The sequence below is a fragment of the Octopus sinensis genome, linkage group LG26 (genome assembly GCF_006345805.1).
Source record: "Octopus sinensis linkage group LG26, ASM634580v1, whole genome shotgun sequence".
Classification (NCBI taxonomy): Eukaryota; Metazoa; Mollusca; class Cephalopoda; order Octopoda; family Octopodidae; genus Octopus; species Octopus sinensis.
In genome coordinates this window covers 3,481,068-3,503,490 of record NC_043022.1, presented here as the reverse complement: position 1 = coordinate 3,503,490, position 22,423 = coordinate 3,481,068, and the positions used below count along the sequence as shown (strand labels likewise).

At 41.7% G+C, this 22,423-nt stretch overlaps 1 protein-coding gene across 2 annotated transcripts in view; it reads left to right on the top strand.

The window, feature by feature from the left end:
• Window positions 1-22,423, top strand: part of LOC115224712 (kinase suppressor of Ras 2-like) — a 167,634-nt gene that overhangs the window by 130,893 nt on the left and 14,318 nt on the right. Inside the window, exons 9-12 of one of the 2 annotated variants that reach the window (XM_029795569.2) lie at window positions 2,479-2,691; window positions 14,388-14,448; window positions 20,265-20,313; window positions 21,682-21,774. In XM_029795569.2, coding sequence (XP_029651429.1) covers window positions 2,479-2,691; window positions 14,388-14,448; window positions 20,265-20,313; window positions 21,682-21,774 — 416 coding nt within the window. The remainder of the gene's footprint in view (window positions 1-2,478; window positions 2,692-14,387; window positions 14,449-20,264; window positions 20,314-21,681; window positions 21,775-22,423) is intronic. The other variant, XM_029795571.2, reaches the window with a different exon arrangement.

Below are 22,423 nucleotides of genomic sequence, written 5' to 3'. Positions count from 1 at the left end.
TGTTTTGTTTTTGTTTATGGAAGTAGCATTGACACAGAAATGTTCTTTAACTCTTTCGTTACTGTATTTATTTTGAGGTGCTCTGTGTTTCTTTCTATTATTTTAAATATAAAAAAGAATTTAGTAAAATAACTTAGTTATCATTAAGCTAGTATTAGGAGTATAAATTGCGACTACGGTTTGATGGTATATTTTGATGCAAAACTTATGAAAACAAGACATTTGAATGACAGAGCCAGAGGTGGTTTCAGCCAGGTTGGTATCAAAAGGGGTTAATGACAGAAGTCTAAATACTACAGAGCCAGAGGCAGTTTCCAAAGGGTTAATGCCTTAACCCTTTTCTTACCATATTCCTGTTGAGATGGTCTGTGTTTCTTTCAATTCATTTTAAATATAACAAAGAATTTAGTAAAATAAGCTAGTATTAGGAATATAAATTGCGACTAAGGTTTGGTGGTATATTTTGATGCAAAACTTATGAAAACAAGACATTTGTACTACAGAGCCAGAGCCGGTTTCGGTCGGGTTGGTAACGAAAAGGTTAAACCATATGTGTACTTATCTGGCAGTATTTCTGACGTAGAATTTGTTATAGTTGTTACACATGATGTTATATACCACATAGAACTGCAGACACATCTGCTGGCCCTGGACTATCAGGCTCTTCATTCTTTACAGTAAATTGGCAGAATTGTTAGTGTCGGTTAGGATGTTTTGTGGCATTTGTGTTGATCCTCTGATCAAGAGTTCAAATCATGCCACAGTCAACTTTGCATTTCATCTTTTCTGGGTCGATAAACAATGTAGTGGTCCAGGGCTGTGGGCTTATAGAATTGGTAGGGAGTTGAGTGGCATGCCTTGCCATATATGCTTCTGCTCTGTACAGTCTGAGTTCAAATCCTGCCTTTGAAATTACTTACACCTCCAACATGTTGGTAACGAGTTGGTTGTGTTGCTGTCTAATCAATTCAATCTACTAATTAATTCATCATCAATTTCTGACTAATTAGCCAGGTCTCATTAAACATTGAAATTGTTCACGTCTATAGTTTCTTGATTATTTTTGTTCTTTGCTTAGCTCCAGGCCAGCCATGTTCTGGTACACCTCCTTTTGATCAAAGGTATTCCAGCCATGACCATCTATATTTTTCTAACTTATCTTCAGTCATAGTGTATCATGGACTGCATTATCAATTTGCTCTTCTTTTTATAAGATAATGGAGTTATTTAATTGTGATTTAGCTACTATTTTCTTGTAACATCAAGTACCTACATCAGTTGTTCCTTTTTTTTTTTTTTTTGTTACTTCTGGTTACCCTTGGTTACTATTTTATTCTTGTGGACCTCCATAGCCATTCTTTGTATCAAAACTCTTTATTTTGTTTGTCACACCTGTACTTGTGTAGGTTTAATTAATCTCTGAGAGAACCTGTTTCAATGGCCGGAAACATGTTAAACTATCTATGGAAGCACTCCGTCGGTTACGACGATGAGGGTTCCGGTTGATCCGATCAACGGAACAGCCTGCTCGTGAAATTAACGTGTAAGTGGCTGAGCACTCCACAGACACGTGCACCCTTAATGTAGTTCTCGGGGATATTCAGCGTGACACAGAGAGTGACAAGGCCGGCCCTTTGAAATACAGGTACAACAGAAACAGGAAGTAAGAGTGAGAGAAAGTTGTGGTGAAAGAGTACAGCAGGGATCACCACCACCCCCTGCCGGAGCCTCGTGGAGCTTTAGGTGTTTTTGCTCAATAAACACTCACAACGCCCAATCTGGGAATCGAAACCGCGATCCTACGACCACGAGTCCGCTGCCCTAACCACTGGGCCATTGCGCCTCCACATGTTAAACTATGTTAAGTGTTAAAGAAAGAAATCTTGCTGGTTTAGCAAAACATTTTCATAGGGGCCTTAAAATACCACCATGGCTCCCCCAGTTCACTATTTTCCTCGCACGGGCCACCTTGGTTAAGAACTGCTGACCTACGTAAGACTTTGTCACTAGTTTCTCCTCTCGGTAGATGTGATTTTGAAATGTAATATTAAGAGCTAACCAAAAACTCAGGGATTACAGTTCAGACAACATCGTTAAAATAATTTGTTTGTTTAAATATTTCACCTTTGCCCTTCTCCCTCCGCCTCGCCCCACCCCCCAATTGTCTTCGACGGTTTTTCATTTCGCAATCATAATTTGTTGTTGTTGTTGTTGTTGTTATATTTGTCTTGTGGTTTTCTCTATGGCGTGTTCTGTATCAGAAATCAGTTCGTTGTTGTCTGTCTGTTTGTTGTTGTAATTTCATGGCAGAAAACTTTTTAAAAAAAAAAACAAAAAAAAAAGAAGGAAAGAAAGAAACCTGAAACCAATTTGTTGTTGTTTTTGTTTTTTTGATCTGGGTTTAATGCCATTCTATTGTTTCCTGACCCCTAATGTCAAGTAATATTTCCTCACTCCTCTGTATATCTATTTTTCTAGGTTCTCCCAAAAACACTCGGCGAAGCATTATAAAGCTGGTGAAGTCTGTTCCTACACTCCAACGCCAGGATTCAGGCTCCAACACATCGTCTTGTAACTCATCCACCCCATCTTCTCCTGCTCTCCCCATCACTTCCCCTGCCAGCATCACTTCTCCCTCTCCGGCTGCCTCCCCGAAGGTTGTGCCCTTACCATCTCAGTTTCCGTTCCCAGGTGAGGACCATTATCCCGTGTCTTGCTCAACACCTACTGAACCTGCTTTCTTTGATGTTTTTTGTAGTCAGTCTGCTTATCCGTTAAACATGAATGCTAACCACCCTGCTAACCATCTAAGTAGTAAGGCCCTGCCAAATCTGAGTGCCGTCAACAAACCCTCAAGACATGGCTCCTTCCATCACTTTGGTCGGGCCTCACCATCCTCATCACCAGTTTGCAGCACAAAGAAATCTAATTTTCACAATGTTCATTTTAAACGTGTTCCTCTTGAAAGCATCCCGTTACCATCGAGATGTGCTTGTCAGCATGTGTACGAACATGAACGAAAGCTTGGCCTCTATACGTACCCCTGTTTGAACCTAGGTTCCGCTGAATGTGTGCATTGTAGATCTATTTCGACTTTATGTTTTCCATGCTTTTCCACATCCTCTGACAAACCATGCAAACACAAGGACCACAAAGACTTCCATGCCAGCCAAGGTTTACGTAATTGTGCCGACAAGTTGTTGCTCTCCGACCAATCTCACTCAGGTCAGTTAAAGAAAAGAGTGACGGGCATTCCGGCTGTGGCCCCGGCTGCATTGTCGCATCTCCTGCAGACTAAAGGCCCCATGCAGTCGCCTCTGGTAGCCATGTCCAAACTTCTGCCATCGTTGTCATCATCGTCGTCATCGGAATATTCTGGTGTCAATGAACAGGTACCGCATTGGCAATACACCAACTCAGGTAATCAGTTGACTCTACAACACATGCTAAGGGTGCAATTTGGTTGGCATGACGGCCGGTTCAAATTTAACTTGGCAGTTTTTTAATTTTTCTTTTCAACTTTTTTTCTTTCCTCTCGCTCTTTTGCAAATGTGGGTAAAAAAAAAAAAAAACACTTGATGTTGGGTGAACGTATTTCATATCAGGGCAAACGCACACTTGGTATAAGGGGAACATACTTGCTATCAGTGAATGTACTCTTGTTATTGGATGAACACACACTTCATATTAGGGTGAACGCATTCTTGCGATTGGGTGAATTCGCAATTATTGGTAACGGGTAAACCTACTTTCAGCTTTCTTTTTACTTTTCTCTCTCTCTAATTACTTTAAGTCGTCTTCACCTTCTCTGTCTCTCTTACGCTCTCTCCTCTCTCACTCTCTCCACTATGTACTGTGTATACTAATACATCCTTCTACATTACTTTAGCAGCAATCTTTAATAAATATGTATGTATATATATATATATATATATATATATATATATATATTAATAAATAAAACATATGCATATATATATACATATATGTACGTACCTACCTCTACATGTATATATACACGCATATATGAGTACAGGACACCAAAAAAACGTCGGACATAATGAGAAACGAAAACATAGACACAAACCCATGGAACTGGACTTTTTTTTTAAACAACAAAAAAATAGAGTACAGGACAATTAACACAAAGAAAAAACCCCTTCTTCAGTCGCCATGGTTTCATCTACTCTACGTTTCATATATATATATATATATATATATAAAATGATGATAATATAAATTCATGATTAAATTAAATTTAATATATCAATGTACTCTTCAGTGCAGGAAGTACAAACCATAATACAATGAATTTGAGAGGGAATATATCAGGAAAATTGAATGTGGGAGATCCATATTTTTATCCATGTGAGAAAGAGATGTGAGTCATGTCGGATATTTATGGTTGTGGTTAAATATCCGACATGACTCACACGGATAAAAATATGAACCTCCTACATTCAATTTTTCTTATATATACATATAAGTATAAATAAATGAAAGAATGGAGTCGAACGACGATTTAACAAAATTCCTTTATTCTCGACATATGTTTCAAAGACTGTATATTCCTAATTTCGAAGGAATAAGGGGTGCATTATGCCGCCTTCATTTATTTATAGTAAAAAAACACACAAATTTCCACACGAAAGCACGTGATCTCTGCCCTTGGCATGTAGCTTCAACCGTGTTTTCTGACGTGAATTTGCTACCCGGGTATCGGTTTACCGAATTATCCATACTAGGATAATTCATTCAACTACTTAAATATACATATAAATATATAAGAGAGAGAGAGAGATTAAGGCTTAAATTTCTCAAATACATTGCAAGGGGCAGGCATGGCTGTGTGGTTGAATAGTTTGCTTTGCAACCGTGTGACCTCAAGTTCAATCCCATCGTGTGCTAAGTTGGGGGATGGGATTTTTCTACTGTAGTGGATGTGCACCACTCCACTGCTCTTCAGCTGTAGTGTTTTGTCCTTTAAACAACCTCTCGTTCAAGGGTTCCATTCTGTGGCCTGTAATCCTGCGCCAAAGAATCCTTCTTCAGATTTGAAGTAGCAATTGTTTTCAAACGAGAGCTTTCACTTGTAAGTCATTAACTAGCATCCTTTTCTCCCCCCCCCCTTTTTTTTTAATACGGAAACAGAAATATTGTTTGAATGACTAGTTTGAGAAGCTACAAGCTTGTTATTTTAATAGCCACAGTAATTGTGGAATTCAAAAATTACTGGCGGTTGACGACCATGTGTTGTAAAGTTGCTAACTACAGCCATTGAGCGAAGGAACATAACTCTGTTGTGTCTCTGAATAAAAACTGGTTTCACTCCCCTTTCATGGTTGAACCATTTGTTCTTAATTTTGGGTACAAAGTCAGATTTTTTTTTTTTAGGGAGGAGACAAGTTTAGTTAACCCTTTAGCATTTAAACCGGCCATATCCGGCCAAAAATATTCTGCCTGTTTTATGTTCAAACTGGCCAGATCTGGTCTCTCATACCAACCCTGCAATATCATTTTAAAAATTAACAGCTACATCATCATAATCTCATAACTACAAGATAATGCATGATTAGTTCAAAACAATGTGGATTAAAAAGCATTAATTTTGGCAGAATAATTCGAACACTAAAGAGTTAATACCATCAGAACCAGTACTTGACTGGTACTTTTTATCAACCCTGAATGGATGATAAAAGGTAAAGTTGACCGTGGCAGGATTTGAACTCAGAACATAAACAGCCAGATTAAATACCACATGGGATTTTTGTCTGACGGTCTGTCTAATGGGTCCACCATATTCCTGCCTTTGAACGGTCAAAATAATGCCAGTTGGTATGCTCGTCTGTAACTGTTCAAATATTTAACCTGTAACCAATTTTATTGACTTTTTTTTAGCTATTAGTAATGCAGTCCCCAGCCTTACCAGCTCCTGTCAAACTGTCCAACCCATGCCAGCATGGAAAACAGACATTAAATGGTGACGATGTTTAATTGATTGTGTTACATTGTACATTTCTTTAGAATTCTGATATTATTAGGACCTTCATAAGCACCAATTTGAAGCAGAAGACAAATCTGCCCCCTGAAGAGACCAGCTTTCCTCTTCTCTTATGAACCCATGCTTCTTATATCTAACGTCAATCTGTATTTGACATCGTCATCATTTTAACGTCCACATTTCCATGCTTGCATGGGTTAGACAGAATTTGTTGACACTGGATGCCTTACCTGCCACCAACCCTCACCTGCCTCCAGGTAAGCTAATATTTCTCCATGGCCAGAGATGCTTCCATGGAAGACTGGAAATAAGGGGCTCATTACTTTCATGTTGGTGACACTCATTTATAACTATCGCACAATGTCAACACTAGGTGGCAGTAACACACACGTAATAGGCTTCTTTTAGTTTCCATCTACCAAATCCACTCACAAGGTTTTGGTCAGCCCAGGGCTATAGTAGAAGATACTTTCCCAAGGTGCCACGCAGTGGGACTGAACCTGGAACCATGTGGTTGGTAAGCAAGCTACTTAACATGCAGCCACTCCTGCACCCCTATGTATATATATGCCCAAGGTGCCATGCAGTGGCACTGATTTCAGAACCATGTAGGTGGGAAGCAAACTTCCTATGGCACAGCCATGCCTGCACCCTTGCCATTAATTAATTAATCCATAACTCGTTACTAATTTAGAACTAAAGCTTTGTGTAACAACCAAGTGTCTTTCTCTCAAACTTGTTCAATCCACTGGACACCCCCCACCCATCCTTCCGCTCCACTGCATCCACTTGCTACTATACACACAAAAAACTTTGTGTCCCCTACCGTTGCCACATTGTGGCAATATCTAGAAAGGTCATTGAGGATCGACATTTCTGGAGGGGGTACTTATTACACACAACATTAGTTCCCAGTGGTGGCCATGATTTTTAACTTTTAGGACTTCTATGAAGCAGGTCAAAACTGGGGAAAGTCTCTGGGTTTGGCTTTTCAAGAACTCGGCGCCGTATGAAAGAAATAACATCAATTGGAGTGTGCAGAGAGGGGGAGGGATGAGGAATTTGCACCCTGGGTTAATATTGGTTTGTTTTGATTCAATTTTCCAGGTTGTGGTTAGTATCCAACCCATTTCCTAAAATACACCAGTTACACCTGGTTACCTAAGTTTTCTGTTACCTTTAATAGCAACAGCAGAGAACATCACCATTTAACACATGCATCCACACCTCTTTTTTTGTTCTTCATCCTTTTTTTTTTTTTACCCGTTAGTATCTTCATTCAACCAATTAGTGGTTCCCAAGCACTTTTTACTTATGGACCCCTCTAATTACTATTTTATTCTGGTGGAATAAAACTATTTTTACAGATACTTCTTTCAAAATCCCTATTTAGCTTTTCACTCATTCACTTGTGTGGGTTTGCAATTGGACCCTCTGAGAGAACATGATTCAGGGGCCAGAAACGTGTTAAACTATGTAAAGAATTAGGGAGAGAAACCTAGTTGTTTCTTGCAATAAATATATCTAAAGCAGTGGTCCTTGACCCTCTTTTACCTGCAGACCCCTTTAATTACTATTTTATTCTAGTAGACCTCCATAGCCATTTGATGTTTAAAAGCTGTTGGGTTGGCAAGAAAGTAATTTCATTTTTCGCAAATCATCATCATCATCATCGTTTAATGTCCGTTTTCTGCGCTAGCACTGGTTGGATGGTTCGACCGGGGTCTGGGAAGCCAGGGGCTGCACCAGGCTCCAGTCTGATCTGGCAGAGTTTCTACAGCTGGATGCCCTTCCTAATGCCAACCACTCCGAGAGTGTAGTGGGTGCTTTTTACGTGTCACCTGCACAGGTGCCAGGGGAGTCTGGCATCGGCCATGATCAGTTGGTGCTTTTAACGTGCCACCGGCACGGAAGCTAGCCAAGGCAGCACTGGCATCGGCCACGTTCGGATGGTGCTTTTTATGTGTGCCACCGGCACAGAAGCCAGTCGAGGTGGCGCTGGCATCGGCCACGTTCGGATGGTGCTTTTTTATGTGTGCCACCGGCACGGAAGCCGCAATTTTTTAAAATGTCTTTTGTCAATGTTATGATTTTTTTCCTTGTGACATTTGATAGCCATTACTTTTAGCTTACTTAAGAAGCAAATTGCACAATTTTATTTACAGCTGTTAGTTCAGTGTCAGTTTTAACATGGAGTGCAAAAACGAACATTTTCACCATATTTTGCTTTTTTATATCCGTAAAGGCAAGAAAGCTGCTGAGCCTCACTCAGAGATATGGGAAATTTATGGTGTTGATTGCTTAACAGGACACACATCTTTCTTTTATATTTTACTTGTTTCAGTCATTTGACTGCGGCCATGCTGGAGCACCGCCTTTAGTCGAGCAAATCGACCCCGGGACTTATTCTTTGTAAGCCCAGTACTTATTCTACCAGTCTCTTTTGTCGAACCGCTAAGCAACGGGGACGTAAACACACCAGCATCGGTTGTCAAGCTGGATGCCTTTCCTAACACTTTGTATGTAAAAAAAAAAAAAAAAATTACTTTATTTCACACTAAAAAACCAAAATTACTTTCTTGCCAACCGAGTAGTTTTCTAAATACTTCTTTCAAAATCCCTATTTTGCCTCCCCGCCCCCCATTTACTTGTGTAGGCTTGCAATAAAAAAAACTCTCTGAGCGAACAGGTTTCAGTAACCAGAAAGTTGTAAAAGAAGAAAGAAACTTGGTTGTTTCTTGCCAAAAACTTTTCAGGGACCCTACTACTGTGTGTCCCTAATTTACTATTTTGCTTGTGTGGACCCCCCCCCCCCCAAAAAAAAAAAAACTTATATAGGTCCCAGTTAAGAACCACTGGTCTACATCAAAACACATTTCACCACATTTTTGGTGCTATAACTGCTAAAGGGTTTAATTTTTTTTTTTTTTTTTTCATTTTCAAATTTTCCAGTTTTTCATGTTATTTCAAATGGGATTTTTTATTTCTTTTTTTTTTTAATATAAACTTTTCTTATTGGTGTGCTGTATGCTGTTTGAGGAATTTGGGTTGTTTTTTTATTTTGTTGGTTTTTTTTTTTTTTGCACTGATACTTTATATTTTTAGCAACATTGTTGTGTGCTTCATTTTGGGTACAATTACCTGTTATTATTGTTGTTTTAAAAGGTAATTTTGGTCACAAAAATCAGTGGTGTACAAGTAAAATGTCTTGCAGTGTTTTAATTTGTGCTCTTTGTTCAGCTCCCGCCAAGTGCGATTTCACTTTTGATTCCCCCAGGGGTCAATGACTTAAGTACACACCAAGCATACCAAGTAAATTAACTATGCTCACTATTATTATTATTATATTATTATTATTATTATTATTATTATTATTATTATTAGGCTGTGTGGTAAGTAGCTTGTTTACCAACCACATGGTTCCAGGTTCAGTCCCACTGCGTCGCACCTTGGGCAAGTGTCTTCTACTATAGCCTGGGGCCGACCAAAGCCTTGTGAGTGGATTTGGCAGACGGAAACTGAAAGAAGCCCATAGTATATATGTATATATATGCGTGTGTGTGTCTGTGTTTGTCCCCCTAGCATTGCTTGACAACCGATGCTGGTGTGTTTATGTCCCCGTTACTTAGCGGTTCGGCAAAAGGGACCGATAGAATAAGTACTGGGCTTACAGAAGAATAAGTCCTGGGGCCCAGTTGCTCGATTAAAGGCGGTGCTCCAGCATGGCCGCAGTCAAACGACTGAAACGAGTAAAAGAGTATATATGCACAGCAGATCAGATTGTTGGAAATAGTCAGTATATAAACAGTCAGTATTTTTTTTTTCCTTAAGTATATCAAATTTACCAGTCATAATTCTAACCGATTCTCCTGTACCGTTTTACATGGAGAAAAGTTTTCTACAGTAAATATAACTAGGCACTGTGCATGGCTGTGTGATAAGAAGTTTGCTTTCCAACCACATGGTTCTAGGTTCAGTCCCACTGCGTGGCACCTTGGGCAAGTGTCTTCTTCTATAGCCTCGGGATGGCCAAAACCTTACGAGTGGATGTCAAGTGACTGAAACAAGTAAGAAATGACACAACTAATTAGGTTCTTATGTAGTATTTATTTCTTTATTGCCCACAAGGGGCTAAACATAGAGGGGACAAACAAGGGCAGACAAAGGGATTAAGTCGATTACATCGACCCCAGTGCGTAACTGGTACTTTATTTATCGACCCAGAAATCAACCTAGCCAAAACCAAAGTCCTAATAAGTAGGAAGATGGACCTAGCCAAAACCAAAGTCCTAATAAGTAGGAAGGTGGACCTAGCCAAAACCAAAGTCCTAATAAGTAGGAAGGTGGACCAATCACAAACGACTTCAGGTAGATGGCCCTGCTCGATCTGTAAAAAAGGTGTAGGTAGAAACTCTATAAGGTGCACCAAGTGTAAGCTATGGACACATAAGAGGTGCAGCAATGTCAAAGGAAGGCTAACTAAGAAAATAGTTTTTGTCTGTGGCAGATGCTCAGGAGCAATAAACACTGGAAATGTGCAGAGACCAACTTCTACCACGTTCCAGGGAGACAAACTAGAAGTAGTTGATAGCTTCCGCTACCTAGGAGACCAAGTCAGTGGCGGGGGTGGGTGTGCTGAAAGTGTAACTGCTAGAGTAAGAATAGCCTGGGCAAAGTTTAGAGAGCTCTTACCCTGCTGGTGACAAAAGGCCTCTCGCTAAGAGTAAAGGCAGACTATATGATGCGTGTGTACGTACAGCCATGCTACATGGTAGTGAAACATGGGCCGTGACTGCTGAGGATATGCGTAAGCTCGCAAGAAATGAAGCCAGTATGCTCCGATGGATGTGTAATGTCAGTGTTCATAATCGTCAGAGTGTAAGTACTTTGAGAGAAAAGTTGAACCTAAGAAGTGTCAGTTGTGGTGTGCAAGAGAGACGGCTGCGCTGGTATGGTCATGTGACGAGAATGGCTGAAGATAGTTGTGTGCAAAAGTGCTACACCCTAGCAGTTGAGGGAACCTGTGGAAGAGGTAGACCCAGGAAAACCTGGGACAAGGTGGTGAAGCACGACCTTCGAACTTTAGGTCTCACCAAGGAAATGACTGAAGACCGAGTCCTATGGAAGTGTGCTGTGCATGAGAGGACCCGGCAGGACTAGTCAGGCCATATCCCGTGGCCCCTACCTGGGACGTAGTCGATCCACCTGTGCATACCTTCCTTCTTGTGACACTTGTGAAGACCTGCTGAGGCAAGTGAAAATCAATCAAAACAAATCAAAATAGATGAACATCAATGGAATTTGTATCTTTGTGGTACCAGTGCCTGTGGCACACAAGAAAACCATCCGAACGTGGCCGTAGCCAGTACCGCATCGACTGGCCTCCGTGCTGTGGGAACATGGTGGCACATAAAAACACCATCCGAAGACCCGGCAAGACTAGTCAGGTCATAACCCGTGGCCCCTACCTGGGACGTAGTCAGTCCACCTGTACATACCTTCCTTCTTGTGACACTTGTGAAGACCTGTTGAGACAAGTGAAAATCAAAACAAATCAAAATAGATGAACATCAATGGAATTTGTATCTTTGTGGTACCAGTGCCGGTGGCACACAAGAATCCATCCGAACGTGGCCGTAGTCAGTACCGCATCACTGGCCATCGTGCTGTGGGCACATAACAAACACCATCCGATCGTGGCCGTTCGCCAGCCTCATCTAGCACCTGTGTCGGTGGCACATAAAAACACCATCCGAAGACCCGGCAAGACTAGTCAGGCCATAACCCATGGCCCCACACCATCCGAAGACCCGGCAAGACTAGTCAGGCCATAACCCATGGCCCCTACCTGGGACGTAGTCAGTCCACCTGTGCATACCTTCCTCCTTGTGATACTTGTGAAGGCCTGTTGAGGCAAGTGAAAATCAAAATCAAATCAAAATGAAATCAAAACAAATCAAATCAAATCAAATCAAAACAAATCAAAATAGATGAACATTAATGGAATTGTATCTTTGTGGTACCAGTGCCGGTGGCACACAAGAAAACCATCCGAACGTGGCCGTAGCCAGTACCGCACCGACTGGCCTCCGTGCTGTGGGCACGTAACAAACACCATCCGATCGTGGCCGTTCGCCAGCCTCATCTGGCACCTGTGTCAGTGGCACATAAAAACACCATCCGAAGACCCGGCAAGACTAGTCAGGCCATAACCTGTGGCCCCTACCTGGGACGTAGTCAGTCCACCTGTGCATACCTTCCTTCTCGTGACACTTGTGAAGACCTGTTGAGGCAAGTGAAAATCAAAACAAATCAAAATAGATGAACATCAATGGAATTTGTATCTTTGTGGTACCAGTGCCGGTGGCACGTGGCACACGGCCGTAGCCAGTACCAGCTCCGTGCTGTGGGCACGTAACAAACACCATCCGATCGTGGCCGTTTGCCAGCCTCATCTGGCACCTGTGTCGGTGGCACATAAAAACACCATCCGAGCGTGGCCGTCTGCCAGCCTCGTCTGGCACCTGTGTCGGTGGCACATAAAAAACACCATCCAAGCGTGGCCGTTTGCCAGCCTCGTCTGGCACCTGTGTCGGTGGCACATAAAATCACCCACTACACTCTCGGAGTGGTTGGCGTTAGGAAGGGCATCCAGCTGTAGAAACACTGCCAGATCTGACTGGACTGGTGCAGCTTTCGGGCTCCCCAGACCCCAGTTGAACCGTCCAACCCATGCTAGCATGGAAAGCGGACGTTAAATGATGATGATGATGATGATGATGAAAGGATGAAAGGCAAAGTCGACCTCTACGGAATTTGAGCTCAGAACGTAACGGCAGACGAAATACCTATTTCTTTACTACCCACAAGGGGCTAAACATAGAGGGGACAAACAAGGACAGACAAAGGGATTAAGTCGATTACATCGACCCCAGTGCGTAACTGGTACTTTATTTATCGACCCAGAAAGGATGAAAGGCAAAGTCGACCTCGGCGGAATTTGAACTCAGAACGTAACGGCAGCCGAAATACGGCTAAGCACTTCGCCCAGCATGCTAACGTTTCTGCCAGCTCGCCGCCTAATGTAGTTCTTATGTAGTATTGGCATAGCTAGAGTGTGAGCTCCTTGGGTCAGTCCTTGGGTATCCCACTACAATCCCCTGATCCAATACAGCTGATACAGCAGACCCAAAAGTGCCTCTGCCAAAGGGAATCGTGTACCCCTTCCCCAGCTGTTCTACTATTACAGAGATTGTACAATCTCTAACCTCAACAGCCATGTTGTGGGGTTTTGAACTGGAACAGAGCTGAATCAAACTCCGGTTAGGTAGAGATTACCAAGAACTTTCAATGGTTTTTGCAATGCATGTTTAACCCTTTCATTACCATATTTCTTTTGAGATGATCTGTGTTTTTTTTTTTCAATTAATTTTAAATATAGCAAAGAATTTAGTAAAATAAATTAGATATCATTAAGCTAGTGTTAGGAACATAAATTGTGACTAAGGTTTGATGGAAGATTTTGAGAACTTCTGAAAACAAGACATTTGTAACTACAGAGCACGTAAAAGCACCATCCACTCGTGTCCATTGCCAGCCTCGCCTGGCCCTGTGCTGGTAGCACGTAAAAGCACCTTCCGTTCGTGTCCGTTGCCAGCCTCGCCTGGCCCCCGTGCCGGTGGCACATAAAACACCATCCGTTCGTGGCCGTTTGCCAGCTCTGTCTGGCACCTGTGCAGGTGGCACGTAAAAAGCACCCACTACACTCACGGAGTGGTTGGCGTTAGGAAGGGCATCCAGCCGTAGAAACACTGCCAGATCTGACTGGGCCTGATGCAGCCTTCTGGTTTCACAGACCCCAGTAGAACCGTCCAACCCATGCTAGCATGGAAAACGGACGCTAAATGATGATGATGATGATGAGAGCCAGAGGCGGTTTCAGCTAGACTGGTAGCAAAAGGGTTAACGGAAAGGAAGATTGGAATAAAGAAGCATTTCATTTGACAGAGTAATCTGAATGCTAAATGGTTAAGCTTTATCCTTTAACTAAAACACTGCTTACATGTTTCAATTAATTTTGGGGAAAAAATAATCAGTGATTAGAGAGGTTTAACAAAATTTATTGCCTAATTAGACTGGTTTTTGTGACACATTCTCCAGCAGGTTGGTATCTATAAAAGAATCAACACTGGAATTGTAAATGCTAAAGAAATTTCCAAACTAAAACACCTCAGTTTCTATGAAATATCTTTTTGTAATTTTTGTTTTTGTTTTGTTGTTATTAACAATATTGTTTTTGTTTTCTCTCCCCCCCCCCAAAAAAAATGGCATGACCATTCTGTCAATACTTGGATTGTTATTGATCTTCAATTTTCTATCATTTTAGATGTTGTCGATGGCGTTATTGATCCTCATCTAAGCAAAAATCTTGATTACTCACAAGATATGTAAGTTGGAAGTTTTCTTATATCTTAGAATATTTTAACCCTTTCGTGTTCTGATTATTCTATCAAACATAATGCCTATGAATTTGAATTAATTATGCATTATCTCATATCTTCAATTAATGCCTTTGAATTAATCATGCATTATCTCATATCTTCAAGATCTTGATGGTGTAATTACCTAATGTAGAATAACATTGTAGGGTAGGTGTGAGAGCCTGGATCTGGTCAGTTTGAACATAAAACAGATTAGCTATTTTGGCCAGTTTATGTGGAAGCACTCCGTCGGTTACGACGATGAGGGTTCCGGTTGATCCGAATCAACGGAACAGCCTGCTCATGAAATTAACGTGTAAGTGGCTGAGCACTCTACAGACACGTGTACCCTTAATGTAGTTCTCGGGGATATTCAGCGTGACACAGAGAGTGACAAGCCGGCCCTTTGAAATACAGGTACAACAGAAACAGGAAGTAAGAGTGAGAGAAAGTTGTGGTGAAAGAGTACAGCAGGGATCACCACCATCCCCTGCCAGAGCCTCAAGGAGCTTTTAGGTGTTTTCGCTCAATAAACACTCACATCGCCTGGTCTGGGAATCGAAACTGCGATCCTATGACCGTGAGTCCGCTGCCCTAACCACTGGGCCATTGCGCCTCCACTGGCCGGTTTAAATACTAAAGGGTTAAGAGTTTGGTGTGGATTTCACTATTTCCTTCTTTCACCGATTCCGACTTCTGTTTTTTTGAACACCAGTTATAATAATCATCCAGTTCATCTATTTAGCATTTAAACACGCAGCATCCAGCCCAGATATTCTTCCTGTTTTCTGTTAAAACTGACCAAAATCCAGACTGCCACACCTGCCCTACAATGTCATTCTACATTCTTGAAATTTCAAAGCTTGGAGATAATACAGGATTAATTAAAAACAATGATTTGGTAGACGGAAACTGAAAGAAGCCTGTCATATATATGTATATATATATATGCGTGTGTGTGTGTGTCTGTGTTTGTCCCCCTAGCATTGCTTGACAACCGATGCTGGTGTGTTTATGTCCCCGTTACTTAGCGGTTCAGCAAAAGAGACCGATAGAATAAGTACTGGGCTTACAAAGAATAAGTCCCGGGGTTGAGTTGCTCGATTAAAGGCGGTGCTCCAGCATGGCCGCAGTCAAATGACTGAAACAAGTAAAAGAGTAAAGAGAATAAATATGCATTACAATTGACAGAATAATCTGAATACTTGGCATTCGGATTACTCTGTTAGATGCAATGCTTATTCATTCACACTGCTTTGGATTAATCATGGATTGTCTTGTAGCTTCAAGATTTCGATGATATGATTGTATATTTTTAGAATGACACTGTTGGGTAGGTATGAGAGGCTGGATGTGGTCAGTTTTAACATAAAACAAAATATTTAGGCCAGATTAAATGCTAAAGGATTAAGGGTTATTCAGACAGCATGTTTTGTGGGAGAAGCAATGGACCCTTAATTGGGGGAGAATCCTAAACTAGACAAATCGGAAGTGTCTGTTGTTTGGGATGCAACAACTGTGTTACTGATTTGGTACTAGGCGCAGGAGTGGCTGTGTGGTAAGTAGCTTGCTAACCAACCACATGGTTCCGGGTTCAGTCCCACTGCATGGCATCTTGGGCAAGTGTCTTCTGCTATAGCCCCGGGCCAACCAATGCCTTGTGAGTGGATTTGGTAGACGGAAACTGAAAGAAGCCTGTCGTATATATATATATATATATATATATATATATATATCTATATATATATGTATGTGTGTTTTGTGTGTCTGGTTGTCCCCCTAGCATTGCTTGACAACCAATGCTGGTGTGTTTACGTCCCCATCACTTAGCGGTTCGGCAAAAGAGACCGATAGAATAAGTACTGGGCTTAAAGAATCAGTTCTGGGGGCGATTTGCTCGACTAAAGGTGGTGCTCCAGCATGGCCGCAGTCAAATGACTGAAACGAGTAAAAGAGTACTCTGTCACAAAGTAAATGAAAGATGTTTTTGTTTATTTAGACGACTCTGCAGTCCTAGATTTATTTAAGAAAAGTTTTTTTTTTTTGGTTTTCAAATATTTTATCTTGAAAAATATTGTCTTGATAGTGGCCATATTAGTCGCAACCAAACTATAAATGTATTAGACTGTTTAGTTTTGTCACTCAACCTTGTGCTGGTTACTCACCTGGATAGAGCTTGCTTTCCATCCGTCCATAGTCACCAACAGAATGCTGTATTTAATAGTTAAGAGTTGTTGTAGTTTAATCATCATCATCATCATCATTTAGCATCCGCTTTCCATGCTGGCATGGGTTGGACGGTTCAACTGGGGTCTGTGAAGCCAGAAGGCTGCATCAGGCCCAGTTAGATCTGGCAGTGTTTCTATGGCTGGATGCCCTTCCTAACGCCAACCACTCCGTGAGTGTAGTGGGTGATTTTTACGTGCCAGACGGAGCTGGCAAACTGCCACGAACGGATGGTGCTTTTACGTGCCACCGGCACGGGGGCCAGGCGAGGCTAGCAGCGGACACGAACGAATGGTGCTTTTAAGTGCCACCGGCATGGAGGCCAGACGGGGCAGCGCCGGCAACAGCCACGATCGGATGGTTCGCTTAACCACAGCTGCAACTTCCACTGATGTTGATCGACCTCAATTTTGGTTCTGCTATAAATATATCATCTTTGAGCAAATGGTTTTGTGTCTGATCGAGGAACCAGCATTTAAGGCTGTTAATCTCATTAAAACAAAGTAATCCAGCTTAACGATATCAAATTCCTTAACCCTCTCAGACCTGGGCCCCTCTGTCTAACTTTATCCTCTGCCTGGGCTTCCAAACAATAAAATCTTGTAGGTGCTGGTGCCACATAAAAAGCACCCGGTACCCTCTGTAAAGTGGTTGGTGTTAGGAAGGGCATCCAGCTGTAGAAACCATACCAAACAGTTGGAACCTTGTGCAAGTCTCAGGCTTGCCTAGCTCCTATCAAACTATCCAATCTATGCCAGCATGGAAGAGAGACGTTAAATGATCTGATGGGAAGAAACCTGTTCCTCCCCATCTGTCACAGTTTCTTATTTCTCCAGTCTCTACCCTGCTCAGTTGAGGAGTCTTAATCTTGCAAGTTACTTGGCACCTTCACTGATGCTGGTGCCACATAAAAAGCACCCAGTACACTTTGTAAAGTGGTTGGCATTAGGAAAGGCATCCAGCTGTAGAAACCATTTCAAAACAGAGCCTGAACTGCCCTTCTGCTGGTCAGCTCCTGTAAAACCGTCCAACCAATGCCAGCATGGGAAGTGGACATTAAGTGATGATGATGATGATGAGTTGTATGGACAGAATCTGCAGCATCTTCTTTTTACTACACGTGTAGTTCATTCCTGCTTTATGAGGAGTCTGGCAGAGATGATGTTTAACCCATTCCCACTATAGCGGGAACACAGCATGACAGGGTTAAATCAGAAATTATTATTGAAATAATATAAAAGGGTAAAGACCCCCTTTGGTCATAAATGACCATGGGATTGCACTTAGAAAGTTCCCCTCTGGGGCATAAGCCCAAGCAAGGCTGTTTATGGAAGATCAGCAGTCACCCATGCGTACCAGCCTCTCCTCTCCATGCTACTGATGTTACCCAAGGCAAAGGCAAAGGCCATGATACAGCTTGGCACCTGTGATGTCACAACTCATTTCTACAGCTGAGTGAACTGGAGCAACATGGAATAAAGTGCCTTGCTCAAGAACACAACACGCAGCCCAGTTCAGAAATTGAACTCACTACCTCATAGTTGTGAGCCCAATGCTCTAACCCAGTGGTTCCCAAAGTCGATGGTATTGCTCCCCTGGGGCATTGGAGGAAAGTGGGATGATAATAGGGGAGCAATTCATGTAAAAATTAGGGCGATAATGGGGTGGTGAGTCATGTATAGACATCAAAATAAAGGGGTCGTTAGGTTAAGTATTATTTGTGAAATACAGTTGCTCTGAAGAGGTCAGCTGGCGTGGGGGCACTAGGAATGTGGCCTGGGTGTCAAGGGGGCAGCAGCTCAAAAATGTTAGGGAATCACTGCTCTAACCACTGAGCCATGCACGCACACACTATAAAGATAGTGTAAGGGTTAAGACCCCCTTTGGCTATGATTGACCATGAGATTGCACCAAGAAAGTTCCCCTCTGGGGCAGAAGTCCAGGCAAGGTCATTTTATGGAAGACCAGCAGTCACCCATGTATACCAGCCTCCCTTCTCCACGCCACCAATGTTATCCAAGGGGAAAGGCAAAGGGGCCGATACACCTTGGCACCACTGACATCAAAACTCATTTCTAGAGCTGAGTGAACTGGAGCAATGTGAAATAAAGTGTCTTGCTCAAGAACACAACACACGGCTCGGTTCAGGAATCGAACTCACTACTTCATGGTTGTGAGCCCAATGCTCTAACCACTGCGCCATGCAACTACACTAAAATAATATTTCTTAAGAACTATTACACTAAAGCCGGTGCTCCAGCATGGACACAGTCAAATGACTGAAACAAGTAAAAGAGTAAACACTGGTTTGTCTGAAACATTGATGTGGTCAGATGAATTGAGTGAAATTCTTCAAGAAATAGTTCAAATCCAAAGTTATTGGTGTATAATGTCAGCTCAGGTGTTCATGCAAAGAGTTCAGGCCATTTCTGATTAAGAGAGACTTTGAACCGAGCGGTCGTCAGCATCTTCACTATCTCGTCCGGCAGCTTATTCCACGGATCCGCAATCCGGACGGAGAAAGCCCCTCTCCTTTGATTGAGATGAAATCGTCGCAGATAGAGTTTTTCGGAGTGACCCCGGAGCAACTCTTTCGAGAGGTTACACTTTTTGCTTATGATGTTGTGAGCATCATAAGCAGAAAGTGTGGTCATAAGCGGAAAGTATTTGGTCATGTTGCTTCATTTTCCAAGTTGAATCTTGTGTATCATAGTCTTCTCTGAGGATCTGGCTAGGGCAGCAGTGCATAGTGGTCAGCCTCCTGCCATGTGGACACAGCAGATGAGGAAGTAATTCACGTAGATGGGGACTGACTAGGAAACTACTCAGAGACCTACCTGGGACAACCTGAGCAATAACTGACAAACAGCACATGTCCCCCCACCCGTACCTGATACTTGTATAATGTATGTAGATATAGATGAGATGTTCTGAAAAGTAAGTCAATGCCAAGGGTCTGGACTTGTTCGTGGTTATTGCAGTCGAGTCTTGGACCATTTACCCCTGAGGACAGCAAATGATGATTTAAAGCTTCTTAACCCCTTACCCGGCAGAAACGAATATATGCGTTTTGACTGAAATCGTTTTTTTCTATCTCTGGCGAGTTAACTCATCAAAAGATAGACTCGCCAAAATCGACAGCAAACGAGTTCCTTCGTCTAAAAACGGGTTAACTCGTTTCTGCCCAAAGCAGTAATTTAAAATCAATATTATTGAATTAAAATTCATAATAAATAAGGTTTGAAATATACCTCGAAATCACCATTCAAAACATAGTAAAATAAAACAATTAAAAAATATGTCTGAAAAAATACATTTATTTTCAAAATAATTGTTGGGTAAGGGGTTAATATATTGGAGAGGGGGTAATTACCCAAGTTGGGTAGTTTTCAGGGGAGATTGTCCTGATATGTTGCACTTCACATCTAGCTATTTGAATTTCACATTCTTGCTGTGATTGTCCAGCTACAATAAGCTTAAAGTTGATTGGGAAATGTATTTTGTCGTTTGGAAAATGAAAGATATGCAATTACATTCATCTTGTTTATATATTTCAGTGATGTCAACACCACAACATCTGATGACAGCGATAGAACCCTTGTACCTGTAAGTATGACTGGTAACAGTCTTATATTTCATTTGTGTAACTCAATGGTTCGCAACCAAAGTCCACATGACCCTTGTGAGTCCTTATAAAATTTAGTTGTTAAAAATTATGTGCAACCAGCAGAATAATGGTTTCACTATGTATATATTATATACATAGTGAAAGTATTAAAACTGAAACTATTATCTCACATTACAATAGAGATGTTATTGTTTCACTTTTAACACGTAATACTGAAACAGTCTAAGTGATTGTTCCAGGCTTGCATCAGGCAAAAAGTTGCAAATTTTGGCCCATGATACACTGTGGACCCTAAGTAGTGTATATGTAAAATTTGAATGAAATCAGTTGGGTAGTTCTTGAGCTTTAGTGATGCACACACATGTGTGCATTCTCAGTTTTATATATATATATATATATATACATATATAGATGAATTGGTTATACTTGTACCATACGGAAGACATTTTAATAATTTTTTTTTTTTCTATACACATCTTAATAATATTTAATCATAATATATTGTGAGCTGGCAGAATCATTAGCACGCCAGACAAAATATGCATAACAGCATTTCATCCATCCTTATGTTCTGAGTTCAATTTCCATTAAGGTCAGCTTTGCCTTTTATCCTTTTGGGGTTGATAAAATAAATACCAGTTAATTACTGGGGTCAATGTATTTGATTTAACCCCTCCCCCATAATCGTTGACCTTGTACCAAAATTCCAGACCCCAAATTATGTGCAATATTTTGGTTATACCTCTACAATACACAAAATAGGCACAGGCGTGGCTGTGTGGTAAGAAGCTTGCTTCCCAACCACATGGTTCCAGGTTCAGTCCCACTGCGTGGCACCTTGGGCAAGTGTCTTCTACTATAGGCCTGGGCCGACCAAGGCCATATGAGTGAATTTGGTAGATGGAAACTGAACGAAGCCCAATGTATATATATGTATGTATGTGTTTGTTCCCAGCATCGCTTAAAAGCCGATGTTGGTGTGTTTACGTCCTCCGTAACTTAGCAGTTGGGCAAAAGATGGTAATTAAATACTAGGCTTACAAAGAATAAGTCTTGGAATCGATTTGGTTGGCTAAAGGCAGTGCTCCAGCATGGTCGCACTCAAATGACTGAAACCAGTAAAAGAAAAAAAGAATAAAATATTTTAACAATTTTTTTTTATACAGTTCCTAATGATATTTAATTATAAAAATATGACGGGATTTTTTAAAATTTCAAACGGCTATGGGGTCCCAGTAGAGCAAAATAAGAATCATAAGGGGTCCACAGGCCAAAAAAAAAATGGTTGAGAACCACTTGTATGACTGGTATATGGTTTGTTAACATTGGGATGTTCTTTTTTGCAGAGTATAGAGGATAAGACTCTGCTGGACAGAGTTGATTCTTCTGAGTTGGCCCCCGAGGATTCATCAGAACACAGCTGGACCCGACAACACAGTGTGAGTAAATCTGAGCTTTTATTGCGACTTTGCAGGGTTTCTAGGATTACCTCTTGAGTTGGTGTTGGTACCAAGTAAAAAGTACCCAGTGTACTCCAGAGCGTCGGCTGCGGGGTCATTCCGAAAAGCTCTACCTGCGACGATTTCATCTCAATCGAAGGAGAGGAGCTTTCTCCGTCCGGGTTGCGGATCCGTGGAACAAGCTGCCAGACGAGATGGTGAAGATGCCAACGACCGCTCGGTTCAAAAACTCCCTTGACCTCAAGTGGCCTGAACTCTTTACATGAACACCACCCTGTACTTAACTCCATGTCCCCCTACATGGCCTTGTTATTTGCTTTTGAGCCAAATTAACTAACTAACTACTCTGTAGAGTGGTTGGCATGAGTGAGGGCATCCGGCTGTAGCCGAAACAATGGAACTTGATGTGGTCCCTGGTTTTGCCGTCTCCTGTCCAGCTGTCCAACCCATGCCAACATGGAAAACATGTTAAATCATCATCATCATCATTTAGCGTCCGCTTTCCATGCTAGCATGGGTTGGACGGTTTAACTGGGGTCTGGGAAGCCAGAAGGCTGCACCAGGCCCAGTCTGATCTGGCAGTGTTTCTACGGCTGGATGCCCTTCCTAATGCCACCATGATAATTAT